General features: G+C 38.4%; 2 protein-coding genes across 10 annotated transcripts; one reads left to right on the forward strand and one right to left on the reverse strand.

Moving 5' to 3' along the window:
- The first annotated feature begins 752 nt into the window (after window positions 1–752).
- On the forward strand, window positions 753–12,956 carry LOC143216761 (BTB/POZ domain-containing protein 3-like). 9 transcript variants are annotated; one of them, XM_076440127.1, is made up of 12 exons: window positions 753–1,028; window positions 1,102–1,161; window positions 1,426–1,616; window positions 1,758–1,942; window positions 2,046–2,234; window positions 2,481–2,729; window positions 8,035–8,316; window positions 8,576–8,723; window positions 8,782–8,998; window positions 10,212–10,398; window positions 10,460–10,638; window positions 11,027–12,956. In XM_076440127.1, the coding sequence occupies exons 1-12, from the start codon at window positions 975–977 to the stop codon at window positions 11,489–11,491; spliced, it is 2,406 nt and encodes an 801-aa protein (XP_076296242.1). In that variant the 5' UTR covers window positions 753–974; the 3' UTR covers window positions 11,492–12,956. The 9 variants fall into 9 exon arrangements, with proteins under 9 accessions (XP_076296242.1, XP_076296246.1, XP_076296251.1 ...); XM_076440131.1 differs by lacking the exon at window positions 11,027–12,956 and having other exon boundaries at window positions 10,482–10,632; XM_076440129.1 differs by lacking the exons at window positions 753–1,028; window positions 1,102–1,161 and adding an exon at window positions 1,168–1,356.
- Brf (Brf RNA polymerase III subunit) lies at window positions 2,989–14,866 on the reverse strand. The gene is made up of 15 exons (XM_076440137.1): window positions 14,597–14,866; window positions 14,112–14,325; window positions 13,771–13,855; window positions 13,552–13,688; window positions 13,369–13,473; window positions 5,322–5,471; window positions 5,111–5,204; window positions 4,917–5,049; window positions 4,749–4,845; window positions 4,363–4,518; window positions 4,082–4,161; window positions 3,772–4,009; window positions 3,528–3,696; window positions 3,301–3,464; window positions 2,989–3,228 (listed from the first exon to the last, which is right to left on the reverse strand). Exons 2-15 carry the CDS (start codon window positions 14,323–14,325, stop codon window positions 3,089–3,091), a joined length of 1,962 nt encoding a protein of 653 aa, XP_076296252.1. The 5' UTR covers window positions 14,597–14,866; the 3' UTR covers window positions 2,989–3,088.
- Between the last annotated feature and the right edge of the window lie 1,405 nt (window positions 14,867–16,271).

Consider the following 16,271-nt stretch of genomic DNA (forward strand, 5'->3'; position numbering starts at 1 on the left):
GATGCGCATGGGTCGCATTCATGTGATGCGCGAGTTGATATCGTAATGCGCATGATGCGCGCTGAGAAACGGAACGTTTTTCCATGCATTTGATGCGAATGAATCAAACATGGCTGCCTCCATGAGTGAATATGTTTTTTTTTCAAAGCCATGTCTCTCAAAAACTGCGTATAGGAGAGAAATTGAGGACAGATTCGGAATCAGCGCAAGAAACTCTATAAGAAGGGCCCAACAGTATATCGAAAATAAATAATTATATGATTTGATATGATTTGAGCCTATAAGAATAAAAAGTAATGAAACTAACACTAAAGGTTCGCATGGCTCAGCGAGGAAACCAGTTCGAATCCCGCACAACTGCATAAACATTTCTAACTTTGTAATGAGGTTTTTTCGAAGACAAGTGGTATATTCTCTCAAACAGTGTATGAAAGTAGTAATATACATATAGATTCTAATTTTTTTAATAACTTTTTCTTAAATTTGAAGATTTTTTGTGCGTCTGAAAAAGGTGCATAAAAGATGCCTGAAAGACTCTTTACAAGACGCAGGGTCTGGTCATCAGAGAGGGGGTACCCAGTGATGCCAGAGCTGTGGTACTGTGGTACTAAACCATACCCCCACCATAGCCTACTATTGCCCCTCCGTCGTGTTCCAACGCGCCCGCGCGCTACACTCTCCAGCGTACCTCTACGGATACAGTAGAGTGATACGCTGGTGAGTGTAGCGCGCGGGCGCGTTGGAACACGACGGAGGGGCAATAGTAGGCTATGGTGGGGGTATGGTTTAGTACCACAGTACCACAGCTCTGGCATCACTGGGGGTACCTCATATCGGCGTGATTCCCCTCATCTGGCAGCACTGGCCAGCGCAGAGCGCAGCCACGCCACTGCCAGCCACTGCCGCCACTGTCCGCCACGTGAGTCGCAACGACATTTCTAAATGTAACCTCAAAACCACAACAAACATTAATCATGGAGGAAAGCCGAAAAACGCACGTTATGCTCGAAGAATACGGCATTCCAAACGTGAGGCTCTAAAACACATATTCCACATACTTATGTTTCTGTAAATGATTGATAATATTATATAATTTTTTAGGCTTCCGACTATACGAACTATGTACCGCAACAAGATTGGAATCTACAAAACTATAAGAAAGTAAAGTCTCCCGTTTGAAATATATTGAATAAATATAATAAATATATTAAATAGATCTTGAATAAATATATCTAATATATAAAGAGAGATTAACTGTATCTTCAAAGAAGAAACATTCATAAATCAATGTTTAATGTAACAAGCATCCTTATTCTAAAGAAACAACGCCACACAAGCGATAGAAGGATCGCAACGGTTAATAATATATTTATCGTATTACGCAATGTACCATTTAATGACTAATCTCCACCGTATTATTTCCAGGAGTTCAAGATACAGGTTGTTAGAGAGTCCGAAGACGAGCGGGAGTTAGAGTTCGACTTGATTGGTTACCCTGTTGGCTTTGCCAACGCGTTTCGCAGAGTTCTATTGAGTGAAGTGCCAACTATGGCCATAGAGAAAGTTTATATCGTAAACAACACTAGTCTAATTCAAGACGAAGTTCTTGCTCATAGGTAAACAATACATAAACAAGAGTTCGGTGAAAAGGAAGTAGAGTTTTTAACGTAGAAGCATTCGAAGCTCCAGAGACTCGATAAGTAAATTTTAAAAGAAAAAAGAACGATTATTATATACGAACACTTTTGATTTTAAAGATTGGGCCTTGTACCGCTCCAAGCGGATCCCAGATTATTCGAATATCCCTCCTCCACTGCTAAAGACGAGGACGAAGTCAGCGATCAAGATACGCTGAGGTACGAACTGAAGGTCTCCTGTACCTGGAACTCTCACGTCCCGAAAGATTCCAGAAGAACGACCGATATCTACAAAAACAGTAACGGTACGTCGTTTATGCACTTACACGTTGCTCTGTGAAACCTGAAAGACGCGTTATCCGCTAAGAAGCATTGAAACAATGTGTAAAGATTATCATTTTGTTTCAGTTTACAGCAGAGAGATCAAATGGGTTCCGATCGGACGCCAAGCAGACCTCCACCCGCAAGGGACGGAGCAGTTAGGCGTTTTGGAAAACGATATTTTAATATGCAAAATGCGACCCGGCCAGGAAATCCACGCCTTCATGCACGCGGTCAAGGGAATCGGGAAAGATCACGCGAAATTCTCTCCAGTAGGTGAGACGCAACGATCTGTTCAGTTGGCGAGAAAGTAATTTCGGTGTTTTAAGGTGAAATAGAGCCGAAGCAATGAACTGTAATAGATGATCTTTTGCCGAAGAGAATAAATAAGAAAATATTGTATTTTACTGATCAAAGTTCATCGCTTGAATAAAAAGAATTAGGTTTTACTTCGCCGCCAACCCAATACATGTAAAACTGTTTCGGATTGTGAATCATCGATGTTATCTTTTGTTGATTTAGCTACAGCATCGTACAGATTGCTGCCGGACATACAAATAGTGAAGCCGGTCAGAGGGGAAATGGCGGATCGTTTGAAAAGCTGCTTCAGTATCGGAGTTATAGAAGTGATCGAGCAAAAGCCGGGTGATCCAGACTCGCGAGAAGCTCGAGTGAAGAACGCTCGTTACGATAGTTGTTCTAGAAATGTGTTTCAACACGAAGACTTGAAATCCTGTGTACGCTTGAGCAGAGTACGGAACCACGTGATCTGTAAGTATGTTATATATACTTCATATATTCAATTATGGAAAGCATTGTTTTATCGTAGTCACCGTTGAGTCTGTGGGGACCCTATCGCCAGCTGTATTGTTCGTAGAAGGCGTGAAAATCCTCAAGGGAAAATGTAAAACATTTCTGGAAGAGCTGGAGAACATTGGCCAATAAACATCAACTATTTTACAACTGATACTCCCAATTTTCGTTCACTCGTTCCGCTTCGACAGAGTCAATCAAGTCCCATATACATCGATATTAACTAAATCTCTGGTTTTATTCGACATCTAACAGCGTTACAATAATAATAAATAATTTACTGATACATCTATGAATATATAGAAAATTAGAAATACTCAGTAGTCCTCCTCGTCGTATCCGTATCCATAGTCGTTCTCCTCCTCCGATCCGTGCTGCTCCAGCATCTGTCCGACTGTCATTTCTGTTGCGTCGACGTCAACTTCAGCATCTTCATCCATGTAATCGTCAGTTTCATCTAAATGGATTAGACAATTTTGTTATTTTAATATTTTCGAGCTTGAAGATTTAAATTATGCAAACTACAAACCCATGTCGCAAGCTTCCAGCTTTGAAGGTGCAGCCTCCGTTACGACTTTGGTTTCCACTTCGACAGGAGCATACGCATTTTCTTTCTTCGTGAGCACTTCCGGTGGTTTAATCGAGCGAGATCTTTTCCTCGGAGTCACAGGTTTGTCTTCTGACTTCGATGGACTGTGTAAGAATATTTTATATAAAACTCATCGGACAGTTCGTTACATATTAATGTATACTAACGTTTTACTGGAGCTCGAAGCGTTGTCCATTTCTTGCTTGGCATGAAGCTCCCCAGTCTTTTGTAACTCCTTGCCGGGTGTGTTCACCGTAACGTTTAAGCTTTTTAATACTTCGTAGTTGATTTTCGATGAGATCTTCTTCTCCTGTAGCATCTTCTCTATCGCTTCTCCTACGAGAACAGACAATTTTTTAATTGAAACTAAACGAACGTTAAGCTTCAATGATATAATGATCATATTGGTACCCGCGGTGTTGGCTGGCGCTTGACTTTTATTGCGCTTCGTGGTTCTCCGCCTCTTCTTCTCCGGCTTGCCCTCTTCCTTCTCTTTCTGTCGCCTTTCTTCTTTCTCTTTCTGCTGAGTCAAGTATTCGGAGTTCACTTTGTTCCATAAAGTATGCTTGAACTTCGCCTCCTTCTCCGACATGATGTAACTGTCCAGTTCCTCGTCGTCCAAATCAGCAATGTCGATTTCACTGGAAACCTAGAACAGCGTATGTAACACTTCGTTAGTAACTATGAACATGCTGGCTAACCGAAATTAGAATTTACTCACAGTATCGAACGCTGCATTCCCTTGGTCCTTTCTATCGTTCTCCCTTTCAGTTGTTGATATTATTGAGGCTATATTCGGTCCTGGACAAAATTCCACGGATTACAAACTTTCTGGTATAACTATTATATTTATTACTAGACTGCTGAGCTTTTAATTTGAAGCAGTGGACGAATCACGAAGATTTAAGGACATCAATGTGTTCGTTTCAGCTTAATAAGACAATTAAAAGAAGGAAGGAATCTTTTAGTTTGCATCAAGATCCGCAATCTGTTATTACTTACCCAGACCAACGATCAAACTGCTATTACTATTATTCATCTGAGAATCGTGCATTTCGCTGTCGGGATCGTCGACGTTATTCTCGACGTAGTTTTTAATCACATCTAGATTACTTTCCTGCACGAACCGTTCCGTGTCCTCTCTCTCTATCGACTCAGCTGGAAGCGCAGAAATGTTCATCCCATTAATAATATTCATTTGAAAGCTTGACCGAAACAAATGATAATTTATGGCTCATTTAAATTGAAATTTCATCGAATTTTGTACAATTTTTCTTCGGTTCAGATCTACAAAGGCTGTTCCCATTGAAAGTAGGATTCCATTTCGTTCCACTTTCTTAAAATTCATCTAGAAAAATTGATCGGGGATAACAGCTGGTGTCAATTACCGTTCTTCTGCTTCCTCGACCGTCCTACCTTACGCTGCTCCAAATGTTTATTGATCTCATCTTGCAGCTCGTCGATCTCTGTATCTATGTTCTCCAACTGCGAAGAGAAATAGAATATTTGTATCGAAATGTACAATCTCTGTACGAAAAGTTCTTGCACACGTATACCCTTTGCAATCGCTCCCTGTCTTTCTTCCGCGCAGCTTTGAAAGCCGGTGGATCCTGCTCCTCCTCCAGATCGACAGTCATAAACTCTTCTAGAGTCAACGCGCTGGACGGAGTGTCGCCAAACTCTATAAGCCTGAAAATGTGATAGCAACAACCGGATTAGAGTATGTTGCAAGCTTGTTGGAGAGATCTACCTTTTCCGCAGGGTGGTTTCGTGCACTTTTACGATCTTTATGATGTCCGCAGGCGACCTGTTGAACTCGTGTAGCCGGGCAGCCATCAGCAACGCTGTTTAAGTAAATAAACGAGGTTTATTTGACTTGATTTAGCTGTTGTTTCATTTCTATTGTCTTCAGTTTCAAACATAAAGGTTTTGAAGGTAAGAAGCTAGAAGAGTGTTCGTACCTGCACCGCAGAGACCAGACGGTTTACGTCCACTGTGAATACTGTCCCTCTTCATCCTCTGAACGACCCGTATAGCGGTCATAGACACTTCGTGGGTCTTTTCACCGAATTCCAGTTTGTTCGCGAATCTCATAATGTACAAACATGGATCTGTAACAAATAATACTTATTCTAGATAATACTGAACATCTCAGAGTTTAAAGGTATGAAACTATGTTCCGTAAGTTTAAAAGAGGAACACATTTTTCAGGAAAAATTTGTGGATGTTGGTACGATGTTTTTCTCAATTTTCTCGAGAACCGTTCGTTCTGCGATAAAAACTGATAGAATACAAAATACGCGGGCTGTCCGGATCTACAGGTTTCGTCTGACGTATTTTTTGATATGGTGAATAATTCGGAAAATATTCAATAAAAACGATTTTACGAGAATTAAATTGATTATTTTAACGTTTAATCCATTTAGTCCAAAGTTTTTCTCAATTTTCTCTAAAACAGTTTGCTTTATGAAAAAAAGTAATAGGACATAAAAGTCGCAGCCTGCCCAGATCTACAGGTTTTGTTTAACATATTTTTCAATGCGGAAAATAGTTTCGAAGATATTCGAATAAACGATTATTATCAGCATTTATCAATGATTAATCTGTAAATTTTGGTCGCGTACGAAAAGTATTCGAATCGTTCGCGGATCGACATGCGCATAAGACAGAGCTTTTGAATCATGCGCAGTATAGCGTTCGCTTCTCTGAGAGAGCACGAGTTGTCGTCTATCGACCGACGTGCGGAACTATTTAACCAGCGCCCGTCTGACATGGCGCCCATGTAACTGAAATCGAAAATCGTTTGGTGCCGCGCGATCGAGGGGAAAGAAATCGTTCGGCAAGGTTTAAGAAACGTGACGATGTCGATGTCTAAACTTTACTCGAAAAAATCAACGAAACCGATGAAACGCTTCCAGGATAACGTCACAGTCACGCAGACTGACCCATGGTATAACGGTGAGACATTTATTATACTGATATATAAATAAACATCCGATGTTCGGACGTCGTTAACAGCGATTAAGAACCCGCGGAAATACGAACCTTAATCGTTAGATTACTTCATTTTTGTAATATGTGCAAGTATGATTAGACATTTGTTAATGCTGTCTTATTGTGTTTATGTATTGTTATCGCAATGCAGTTGTTTATTCACTGAATTTATTTGGACTCGAGAAAGTAATTTAGATTTTACACGTTTATGTTAATATTTGCAATTAATTGTGGTGTGATATGTTAGGAAGTACAGTTTAAATTGACTGGAAGTTAATTTTGAGAGAGGAAAGAATTTGAATGTAAAGATAATTGAAAATGATGTGAAATTTTGATATAAAATTTCAATGAAAATGATGTGAAATTTTGATATAAAAATTCAATGAAAATAATGTTCAATTTTGACATAAAATTTCAATGACAGCGATGTTAAATTTCAATGAAAAGGATGTGAAATTTTGATATAAAATTTCAATGAAAACGATGTTAAATCTTGATATAAAAATTAGTAATGTTATTGGTAGAGAGTAGAGAGTCTGAAAGCAATGATTTGTAGAAACAATTCAGAACGATCATTTTCGAACAGAAACAAGTCTGAAAGTAGCAGAAAGAAATGGACCGCGCACGCATGTATTTATTTAGCAAACGCATCGTCACGTGTACACGAGACTAGCCGAACGAAAGCGGAAGAAGCCGAGCTCGGTATCGCATATCGCATCTAATCTTCGCGAGAGAGTGTTTTGCTTTGAAGATATTTGTATACGTGCATCGGTGCATGTGTACGTTTATGGTTGTCGAAAAATAAAGAGGGGGCCACAGCGAAGCTTCTTCATTGATACCGATCTCGACTATGTCATAACAGAAGGATTCTGTTCGAAAACAATAATCCAAACGAAGAAATAATGTACACAAACGGTAAAAAACTCTTGTTTAACAATCTCTTAAATTATCGAAGAGAAAAACAGATCTGTTGTTATCTGAAACCGATAATACAGATTACACGAAAAATATAAATAAATAAAGAGACTTGGAACGAGATCTTCATAGAAGAAATATTTACAGAAAACTTTTGATTGTTGCTCGAAATCGAATAATACATGCAATATTATATGCAATGTTAGTTTTTATAACCTCTTTGTTGCTACAGAAGAGAATTTAAATTAATGTATTTTTTCCTTCATTGATCGTTTCTTTGGACAGAAAATTATTAACACGATTATGTAATTGACTTTGTTTGCTGTAAAGCAATCTGCTTCTACAATTGCTATTACACAACGTACACATATGTTTCGCTTTTAATTTAGTTTAGAGGCGATAACAACAACAAATGTAGTTTGTACTTTCTCAGTTCGTTTCAACTTGTTTCCAGAATCACAAGGGTATGAATGCGTCTCTTCATTTCTCGACAATGCATGCAACAGGGTTTTCGAGTAGTCTGGAGATTGATCTAGGCTGTTGTTTCTCTCGAAAGTCCTATTTTTACGTGTACAAGGTGTAACTTGCATTATCTAGAAGCATAAAGCTGTTCTCACGAAGCTGCAACAACTCCAGAATAATGCAAATTAAGCGTGGTGAATGTAAAAATATGACTTCCGAGGAAGACAACAGCCTAAACTGATGTTCTATAGAAAAATCGTTACAAATATTTAGCTACTTCAAAGCAATTGCTGTGTGTTTCAGCGGCATTACCAATGCCCGTATCAGACTCTCCGCCTACAGTAAGCCCGCTCTCATCTTCCATTGTACTTCAGCGTGAGGGAACAATAAACCAACCACTCAGTGCTCCTGCGTCGCCTCTGTCTTCCCTATCGTCCCCCATAACACAGTTACACTTATCGTCACCTGAAGACTGTACGCTAGATCCTAACTGGCAAGCAACAAAACCAACTGTACGCGAACGGAATGCTGCCATGTTCAATAACCACTTGATGGCTGATATCATATTTATCGTTGGCAGTCCAGGTAATTGGAAGACAAACCACTCCGGGACAAAAAGATAGCATTGTCTATTTCTTTGTTAACAATTCTACTTCTTTAAATCAAAATAATGAAGCTTTGTTTCATTCTGTTCATACATGTTAAGAAATTCACACTGAAGATATTTGTATAAGAGAAAATTGAATCTCTAACGTCTAATAAACAGAAATTCCATTAATTTCAAAGTGCGCTATCACTTCGTCCCATAGTGTACAAGCTGTTTAACACTTTCTACTATCCACAGGTCAAACGCAGACTATACCAGCGCACAAGTACGTCTTGGCTACCGGAAGCTCTGTGTTCTACGCAATGTTCTATGGAGGATTAGCAGAAGACAAAAGCGACATAGAAGTGCCAGACGTAGAGCCAGCTGCCTTCCTCGCATTGCTAAGGTAAATAATCCTTCATCGAATTGAACAGCACAACACTTCTCCGATGATCTTTCCACAGGTATATGTACTGCGACGAAGTGCAATTGGAAGCAGACACAGTGCTGGCGACGCTCTACGTCGCCAAAAAGTACATAGTCCCTCACCTAGCCAGGGCGTGCGTTAATTACTTGGAGACAAGTCTAACAGCGAAGAACGCGTGTTTACTTTTAAGCCAGTCTCGCTTGTTCGAGGAGCCGGATCTCATGCAACGTTGCTGGGAAGTGATAGACGCTCAAGTAAGTTTCAACCAAAGAATGCTAAAGTCTTTCACGTTAGACGATTATTTGGACACGACCTTGAGGACCAAGTCGAGTCTGTCTACGAATCGCACCGTAAGCTTCCACTCTTGCGGAGATGTTTGTATGAACAGAACTCCGAGAGACTCTCGACACGAGTTCCCTTGTAAATCCAGTAACAGTGACTATATAGATCTAAAGAATAGCTTATCTGAAAACGATTGCTTCAATCATTGCAAGAAGCGATTGTCCTTCTCCTTGTTTCGAACTCGAAGCGAGCCTCATTTTGTAGATAATAAATTAGGGATCGAAGTGACGCAGAATATCACTTACGAAGAGCATTTAACGGAGGAGTACGGACACAGAAACGATTATTGTTTTCCGAGGATACCGCGCGATATCGATGTAGCGACCAGTTGAACAATAAACTGTTATTTTTCAAGTACAATTAGTTTCTATCACTGTACGTGTTAGATCCGTATGTTTTTCTTTTGAAATTGTTCCGTTGTGTGATACGTTCGTCTCTTTGTTTCTTCTGTTCTGCTGAAGGAAAAGCGACGAAAAAATTCACGAACGTTCTACATGATAAAACAGACGTCTGTGAATTATTTCAAAATTTTTCGTTGCAAAATCAATGTTTTAAAAAATCCGGAAGCCTAAAATCGAGATGAAAATAGTAACACTATGCGAGGGAAGACTGTATACCGATACATAATTAATTTCCAGAGAATTGTAATGGAATGGAATCGATTCTTTTAGAAATTTCAAAGTCAATTCTTTTCGCATTTTCAATGCATCCATGTAAAAAATAATTTTCTACCTTTAAACGATACCTATACAATAACAATAAAGGCTTTTCTATAGCAAATACAATATAATGTTCGAATTTCGAATTAATCAGAGTTTCGATTGAATCATTCAGATATAATTTACCATTATATTATTTTGTTTCAAAAAGATTTTTCGATCAGTATCGTAAATATTAATAATTAGACTGCGGATCTTTATGCACTTGTAGAAAAATTGAGTAGACGAAATTGAAAATTGTAGGAAAATTTAGAAAATTGAATATATATCATTTTTTCTCCTCTATTAAAATTATTAAGGGAAGAAGAAACATTCACAAAGATTATTTTTATTTAGCATAAAGACCCGTAGTCTGTTAATAATTCGATAATACAATACAGTTTACAAAAAGCTTAATGTTATTCAGGCAGAAATGGCTCTGAGATCCGATGGTTTCGTGGACATCGATATCCACACTCTGGAATCGGTGCTCTCTCGAGACACGCTGAACTGCAAAGAGATCCACATTTGGGACGCAGCTCTGCGTTGGGCCACTGCGGAGTGTGTCAGACAAGAATTAGAACCCTCCGCAGCGAATCAAAGAAGACTACTAGGTAAGCACCGTAACTCTCTCTTACACAAAACCAGCGTGACTATTCTCATTTCCTATTCTAGGATCTGCTCTGTATTTAATTAGACTCCCTGCGATGAATTTGGAAGAGTTCGCGAACAGCGCTGCGCAGACTGGAATCCTAACGCAACAGGAAACGATCGACGTCTTCCTGCATTTCACTGCTAGCAATAAACCGCAGCTCTGCTTTCCGATTAAACCTTGTCGAGGCTTGAAGACTCAGGTAAGGCTGATTCTAGATGAAATATCTTGCAGTCCATGTGAAATTACGGGCGGTTTAAGTCATCATTTTGCTGGTTTTGAATTTTTTTAGAAATGACAGGGCCTCGCTTAGGGATTTATCTCTCGGGAACCGTTTGTCCGATTGAGCTACATTTTTTTTTGTTTTGTTCGGAAAGGATTCGCCAGTTATAAAATAATTTTCTCAAGCTCCATAATTAAGTTTGCAATGTCAAGAAATATAAACGAATTCTTTTTTTACGATTTTTTCGATGAGGGGCCAGAGTGATTGAAATTTTGAAAAAGATGTTTTTGCCTCTATTGATAAAACTGACGAATTTCACATGAAATAATCCGTATCGACGATACTCTAACTATCTCTCTGTCCACAGGTGTGCCACAGGTTTCAGTCCTGCGCGTACAGATCGAACCAATGGCGTTACAGAGGCCGGTGCGACTCGATTCAGTTCAGCGTCGACAAAAGAATCTTTGTCGTCGGCTTCGGGCTGTACGGAAGCTCGTCCGGCGCCGCGGATTACAATATCAAGATCGAACTGAAGAGATTAGGTTGCATTTTGTCGGAGAACAGCACGAAGTTCTTCTCTGACGGGTCGAGCAATACTTTCCACGTGTATTTCGAGAACCCGATACAAATCGAACCGGAATGCTTCTACACGGCCAGCGTGATTCTAGACGGAGGAGAGCTGAGCTATTTCGGCCAGGAAGGTATGTCTGAAATCACGGTGGGCAACGTGAACTTTCAGTTTCAATGCAGCTCGGAAAGCACGAATGGCACCGGAGTGCAAGGAGGACAAATACCAGAGTTAATCTTCTACGGACCTCCTGTAGACGACTGACGGAAGCATGGTGCAGAGATTATGGTCTAATGTGATCTGCGAAAAACGCAACCTCGAGATTCTTCTCGGAACATATTTTCATCGAACGCTCTCTCTCTCTCTCTCTCTCTCTCTCTCTCTCTCTCTCTCTCTCTCTCTCTCTCTCTCTCTCTTCCGTTTTATGTATATAGATACACACAGCAGACGAGTAATGGGTTGACATTCTTTTTTGATTGTAGCTTATTTATATTATTATTTATTTCGGAAACTGTTTTTCACGCGAGATACTTTGGGAGAAAGTATATATTTTCACTCTAGGAGCGTGTATAAATGCGAGATGTACTTGTACAGGATCTGCTGTTGCTACTTTTCTAGCAAAAGTATCGATATCACTTCGAAAATTAAAGATTTCGACGCTGTTCTATTTCGTTTGATTTTTGTTCGGCGAAGAACGGCTTTTCCCAGTACGACTGGAATAGTTGAAGATCGTTTTGTAAATAAGCAAAGTATTGTGTAAGAACTTCCATTAGACGTTATAAAAGTGACACAGTGAGTATAAACCAATCCTGAAGATGTAAAAGCACCGATTAAGTAATCTCGGATAGTACGTTATTCATTTTAATCGCCAAATATTTCACATCTTTAGTCACTATTCGTTAAACTGACGTCTTCAAACAGTTTTAAGCGGGCGGTGTATATTGTCATTTCACCAGGTAGAATGTATATTCGTTAGCGTAGCTTCGTATTTTAGATTTCGGAATTTTTTAAAACTTTCCAATGAATCACACGATTCATTATAAATTCGTAGAAAGGATAAGCGCACACTTGTACGAACGAACTGAAAGTTACGTTTGATTTTATAACGAGGATTACGTTTCTCAGCAAGGCCATAGAGTTTGGCGCCAAAGTTTCTATCGATAGCGTTTAGAGAAGTACAATGAACTATGATACCAATAATAATAAAATGTACAAAAGAATGCCTTCCTACTACTAGTATGTCCAGTGAGAAGCACACTTTCTCATGACAGGTTCTCGAGACTCTGCGCTTTGCTAACGGAAAGATAATTTTAAAGTTGCTCGAAGGGAAATTTCATATACCATACAAATTCATATAATTAGTCGCTATAGATAAACAATAAATCTAGTTTTATGCCTTGAACTGTAATAATTGAAGAATTATATAGGATATTACGGTGAAATATTTAAACCGTAACCACACAAAAGCAATAAATAAGAATCTCGGTTTAGGAATAGCGATTCGACGTTATATTTTTATGCAGCAAGCTGTTCGATGATGTACATCGAAGACTTTAAAAATATGATATATCATAGATTATCATCGATTGATTAAAAGCACAAACGTTCATTTCATTTTGTACGTTCTCCGACTTTGAATTATAATATTGTAAAACTATGAATTGTAATGTTAGTAACGTATTTAATATAAAATTGATAACAACGTTTAATATACAACATGACTTACGAACCTCGTTGTGCTTCATTTTACCAAAAATACGCGACAGCAGTGATAATATTATTTGCAATGAAGATTACTTATTATTAATAAGTAATTAATCTTCACTTAAGCTCTCGAAGAATAAAATAAAATTTGTAATTTAAAATTCCCTTGTTCCTCTTGCAAATGGATTATTCTTAAAAATGTACTTGTAACACGTACTCTCAATTCTCACTATTGATTTTGCTGCGACATACATTATGAATTGAGAATAATCAAAGTGTAGCTAGTTCCACGGCTTTCATGATAGTAACATCTTAAAATTGACGTAATACCTCGTAAGATACTTAATAAACAATATTTCGAGCCACCACTCGAGTGTTAAGGGTAACGCAAAAGTTTAAACGAAGAGAAGCAAAGATCTAACATCCAAAGCACTCACCTGCCGATGGTATATTGATGCAGAGTGCTTGCGTGAACCGTAGATAGGTGCGTCCCAGTTCGTACACGCAGATTTGGAGAACATCGCTGATGTCGATGAGCATATCTAATTATTCGGTTAAGCGATTGTATTCCTTCTGCGTTCTAAATTAGCAAAATTCTAGTGAAAAGATCGAAAGGATACGTGCAGTGCCCTCGGTGCGACAGGTGATGTAAACGCAGGCTGCATGATTGTGAGCTTGCTTTCTTCCTCTGGTGAGATGCTGGTTCAACGCCATCTTGTAGAAGTTCATAGACGTGTCGATACAGTGCTGGTTCAACCTAGCAACAAAGAAAACATTTCTAAATCCATCCAAGACGCTTCTAATTCAGTTTCTGTATTACGGAGAGACGATCTATTTACCGCAGTTGCATACACAAATGAGTTATCCCTTTTCTGGCGTTTTGGAGAGTTATTCCCCTTGATTCCTTTCCGTTCACATGGTATGCTGCGCAAAATAAAAAGTTTATTCGGTACAATGATCAGTTTCTTTTCTTATAATTAGACTGCGGATCTCTATGCAAAATAAATAGAAACTAAACTGAGAATGTTATTTCTACTCCTAACGATTTTAATAAAGGAGAAATCATATATTGACATATTCAATTCTGAAAATTTCTCAACAATTTCTCATTTCATCCCCTCAATTCTCCTATAAATGCGTAAAGATCCCGCAGTCTACTTACAATTATGTGATTATGTACCTGCACCGAAGCCCGTAGCACCGCCAGTGCTGTCATTGGCGACAAACTGACCGAGCACCATCATATTCCCAGATGGGGTTTCTTTGAACGCAGTCTCGCTGACGATGAGCTGGTCCTCTAACACGAAACCACATTCTGTGCACACTGCATCTCCTCTGGACGGATCGGTCTCGATGTCCGTGGACCCACAGTTGCGACACTTGTTTCCAGACATCTGTTAAATTATGGTAGATTTGTAGATTGAATATATTGCTCAACGTTGCTTAAATCAAAGAGATTTTAAGCTGTTTAGAAGAAGTGGGAAATGTCAAGCTTGTTAATAAGGTTATAAATATAAGAAATAAATTAAAAATAAATTTGTATAAAACAGCGATAAATCGATGAAAATTGTAATGAATTATTTGATAGGTTATAAATTAGAAATAAATTTGCATATGGCAGTGACAAATTGATTGAAATTGTAATAAATAATTTGACGGAAATACCTTCGTGATGTTTATGTGTTTTGACGTTTATTTGAAAGTATAAACCACTGAGATTGTTATTGCGACTGTTTGTTAAATTAATACGTTTAACAATTATCGTATAGTAGTCAGCTGGTAGTTTAATATTGTGTTTTGCATTGTTATATGTAAAAACGATTGAAATGACGCTGTAACATTTATCGGAGAATATATTTCGGATAGGTTAGGTTCGATCTAAATACACATTGTAGCAAATATAACATTATGACATGTTGGTCTGTTGGTTAGGTGTAAGAGTATATATATATACACACACATATATACGTATATATATGTACATGTGGATGAACACACACACATGTATATGTGCAATACTAAAAATAAAATATTTATTTTTAATTTTTAAAAGGAGAAAGAACGACTCCTTTTTAAAATAAGTAAACACGAAAAAATTCGAATTGATTTAAATCATTTTTAAGATCTACATATCGACATGAAAGCTTCAAATTGTTGTAATCTGAATCTTTAAATATACCATATTTGAAAATTAAGAGAGAATTAAATGAAACATTAAAACATTTGAAAATTCGGAGTTTTGAATTTTAAATATTTACAATGAAGTTTCCCTGATAACCAGGCCTGCCGAGGGATAATCCTACCTAGAGCTAAGAATTGGCCCGTTCCGAGCTGCGCTATTGTTCGAGTTGCTCAAGGTGGGATTAACTCGATTTTTGCCTGGGATTCTCCGCGCGTATTAGTAGCTATTTTTGCCGTCTAATAGCGGAGGGCAATAGCAGAAGGCAAATTGAAGGCAAATTGAAGGCAAATTGAAGGCAGCCGGCCGGCCGAAGCTGAATTTGTTTAAGAGGGCAGTACCGTCGAGTCGTACTGATGTGATGATGTGATTGGCGAATATAATAACAGATCTGGGTGACGCTGGCTCGAAAAACACATGTTGCTCCAAGTTGCAGCCATTTGTAGCCTGCAACTCATCCTTTGTCGGAGTGGATGACGTGGGGACTGGAACTGTCTTACTGAGTGTAATTGAGTGTTACTGAGCAAGAGAAGGTGAGAAGCAAAGAGGATTAGTCAGAATTAGTCCTCTTCAGTCCTCTTTGGTGAGAAGCAGCAACAGCAACATGTATTTTTCGAGCCAGCGTCGCCCAGGTCTGTGCAGGTCTGTATAATAAGACAATCCTCTTTTCAACCATTTTCAACCAAGAAGAAATGCGGTGAGAGCAGCACTGTACTCGAGCGATTCACGGGAGGAGTTACGAAGAAAAGCTGATCTTCCAGAACCTGTTTATCAGATTTGTCCTGCAAATCATCTTCTGTGTTCGCGCAAGTCAAGGTTTGTAAAAATTTGACTAATAGTTGACTAATAAAGAAAAATAATCAAACTAAATGAAAAAATATAATATTTATTATTTCCTACTTCATTCATTTATTATCCCTTCTGATATTGAGTAGTCTGAATTTAAAATTATTAATATTTAAACATTAAAATAAGTGTATAGTAGTCATACAAAAAATATAAATTTTCTTTTCCGTCGAACGACACTTTTTTTCCATAAACACATTTCAATAAATTTCGAAATGTAATGAATTGAAATTGAACTGTAGAGAAAATGGTATGGCAATGCAATTTTTATAGTTTCCATCTCTTGCAATCTATGCAGACAATTTTTATTTCGCA

The sequence above is a fragment of the Lasioglossum baleicum genome, chromosome 16, assembly GCF_051020765.1.
Source record: "Lasioglossum baleicum chromosome 16, iyLasBale1, whole genome shotgun sequence".
NCBI lineage: Eukaryota > Metazoa > Arthropoda > Insecta > Hymenoptera > Halictidae > Lasioglossum > Lasioglossum baleicum.